The sequence below is a fragment of the Carica papaya genome, chromosome 5, assembly GCF_054855325.1.
Source record: "Carica papaya isolate Zhongbai chromosome 5, ASM5485532v1, whole genome shotgun sequence".
Taxonomy (NCBI): domain Eukaryota; kingdom Viridiplantae; phylum Streptophyta; class Magnoliopsida; order Brassicales; family Caricaceae; genus Carica; species Carica papaya.
Genome location: NC_142313.1, coordinates 16,576,878 through 16,579,301, shown reverse-complemented (window position 1 = coordinate 16,579,301; position 2,424 = coordinate 16,576,878). Strand labels below are relative to the sequence as shown.

Below are 2,424 nucleotides of genomic sequence, written 5' to 3'. Positions count from 1 at the left end.
GAAGCGCATGTCGGGCACGTGGCCTAACACGCAGCTCAGCACTCGCCCATATCTCTACGAGTTTTCCTACAACAACAATTACCACTCCAACATCTATATGGCTCCATTTGAGGCTCTTTATGGTAGGCTATGCAGATCCCCTACCTACTTGAATGAAATTGGGAACAGGCAGTATATAGGGACAGACTTTATCCAGGAGACTATTGACATAGTGGATCTTATCTGGAAGAACCTAATTCACTACCCAAAGTCATCAGAAGAGCTATGCTGACAACTGCATGAGACCTTTAGAGTTTGTTGTTGTTAATCGAGTATTTATCAAGGTGTTTTCCTTTAAAGGAGCAATGAGGTTCAGAAAGAAAGGGAAGCTAAGCCCTCGATATGTTGGTCTTATGAAGATTTTGGAGCATGCTGGCCCTGTGGCATACCACCTTACTCTTCCCCGAGAATTCACCAGTGTGTATGACGTCTTCCATGTCTCCATGTTAAAAAGGTACCACCCTAACCCTTACCAAATTGTCCCAATTCTAGAAACTCCTATCAGATCTAACTTGGCATGTGCGAAGTACCCGATAGAGATACTAGGATGGACCGACAAGGTGTTGGACAACAAGAGGATTCTGATGGTGAAGGTACAGTGGCAACACCATACCCCAGAGGAGGCTACGTGGGAGTTTGAAGATGAAATGTGGAAGAAATTTTCACATATGTTCATGACATTTTTGGAGGACCAAAATTTTTAAAGGTAGGGGGAATGTAGCACCATGTACCTTTGCGCTTCATGTGGTATTAAGAGTTCATTTTATTTGGGCTTTTGGCCATTAAACTTCTATGCTGTAATATTATTGTATTTTTTTTATTTTGAATTTCTGTTATTTTTTTTTTATTTTTAGATATTATAAAAAATTTTATTATATTATTTAATTTTATTCTATTAAAGACGTTAGAAAAAGGGGAGTGGAATGCCGTAGGAAAGCTAGCTCACGTGGGCATGCTTGCGCAACAATGCAGAACTGCCCGTGCGCCATGCGCCCATGTGCATGAGTGCCAGCCCAGCTGGATGTGCGCACACGCGAACATTCCATCAGCCAAGGTGCCCATGCCACGCCCAATCTACGCACAAATCTTGCTAGCATATGTGTTCATCTAGAATGTGGCTTAGTGCTCACCTAGTGTGTGGATTTGTTGATGGATCCCGCGTGCCAACTCATCGCGCCAAGCACGTGGCTATGTACTCACTTGTGCGACGCAACAACGCAAGTCAGTCAGCGCGCATGTGTACCCTACCCTACTCATATTTTTCAAGCGTGCAGAGTAGCCTTCACGCTCAACAGACCTAGATAGTGTGCATGGTGCCTCAAGCCTCACACCACCCTTTCGGGAGCCATGCATCTTCCTTGGCGTGCTAACTTGGATGATGCAATGATGATTTCATCATTTTCTCTCTCCTCATGAATTTGTGACACTTATCGCGAATCTAACATTCCTATTTTTTTATAAATAAGGACCTTCTCCACCCTTCTTCCTCACCCATTTTTACCCTCAAGACCAAAATTCTAGAAAGAGAGAGAAAAAGTTAGAGAGAGAAAAAATAGAAGAAAAAGGGGAGGTAGCTTACAAAGAGTTGTCGGTTTGGTAAGGGATTCAATATTTTCTTGCACATTCTAAGAGATATTTCTAAAAAAATATAAAAGTGAATATGAATTTAATTGCATGACTTGTGATATGATTTTGAGAGTGTGATGAGTTATTAATTATAATGATGTTTTAAATACATGCATTGTGTAAATGTTTAAATTGTTATTTCATGGACAAGAATTGAAATACAATTGAAATAAGAAGAGAATATGTGAAATTGTTGACATGGCATGAAAGCATAAATGGATACATGAAACATAAATTAATCCGTAAGACTATTTTATCTACTTCTGTTATCCCCACCTTGTCTGTAAAGATGTGAGATGACCACTCCTTGTGGATGACGACATGAAGGTGTGTAGGAAATCTTAGGACAACTGTGGCAAAGTACAACCATGGTCATAGTCTTTAGGACCATAGTGGTTGGCATAGCTGTGGTCATAGATTGTGCTATAGTGTGACGAGCTTCAAATTAGCTATGGTGTAGCGAGTCATAAATCTACTATGGTTATAGAAGCTATAAGTTGCCGATAGTGTCACCACAATGGTAGTTGGGAGTCCATATTAGCCAGTAGATAAAAAGTTATAACGGGCTTCGTGCGGAGTATGGTAAAAGACTTAAACTGTGATCAGATTGATTTGTTTGATTTTCTCTGTTGGTGTGTTATCTGTATTATTACATTGTCTTGATGATATTGTTATTTCTAAATAAATATTTTTCTTACATTAATCTTACTCCCATGGATCATTACAAATGGTAAGTGGAAAAAGGAATTTCTTAAACAC

The 2,424-nt window shown here is 39.7% G+C and overlaps 1 protein-coding gene across 1 annotated transcript; it reads left to right on the top strand.

Moving 5' to 3' along the window:
- The first annotated feature begins 344 nt into the window (after nucleotides 1–344).
- LOC148253789 (uncharacterized) lies at nucleotides 345–743 on the top strand. Its single transcript, XM_088220498.1, has one exon. The coding sequence runs from the start codon at nucleotides 345–347 to the stop codon at nucleotides 741–743; it is 399 nt and encodes a 132-aa protein (XP_088076624.1).
- Nucleotides 744–2,424: the final 1,681 nt, after the last annotated feature.

What these genes read in the sequence shown, in the direction of transcription:
- LOC148253789 (XM_088220498.1), top strand. Translation starts at nt 345, where the DNA reads ATGAGGTTCAGAAAGAAAGGGAAGCTAAGCCCTCGATATGTTGGTCTT.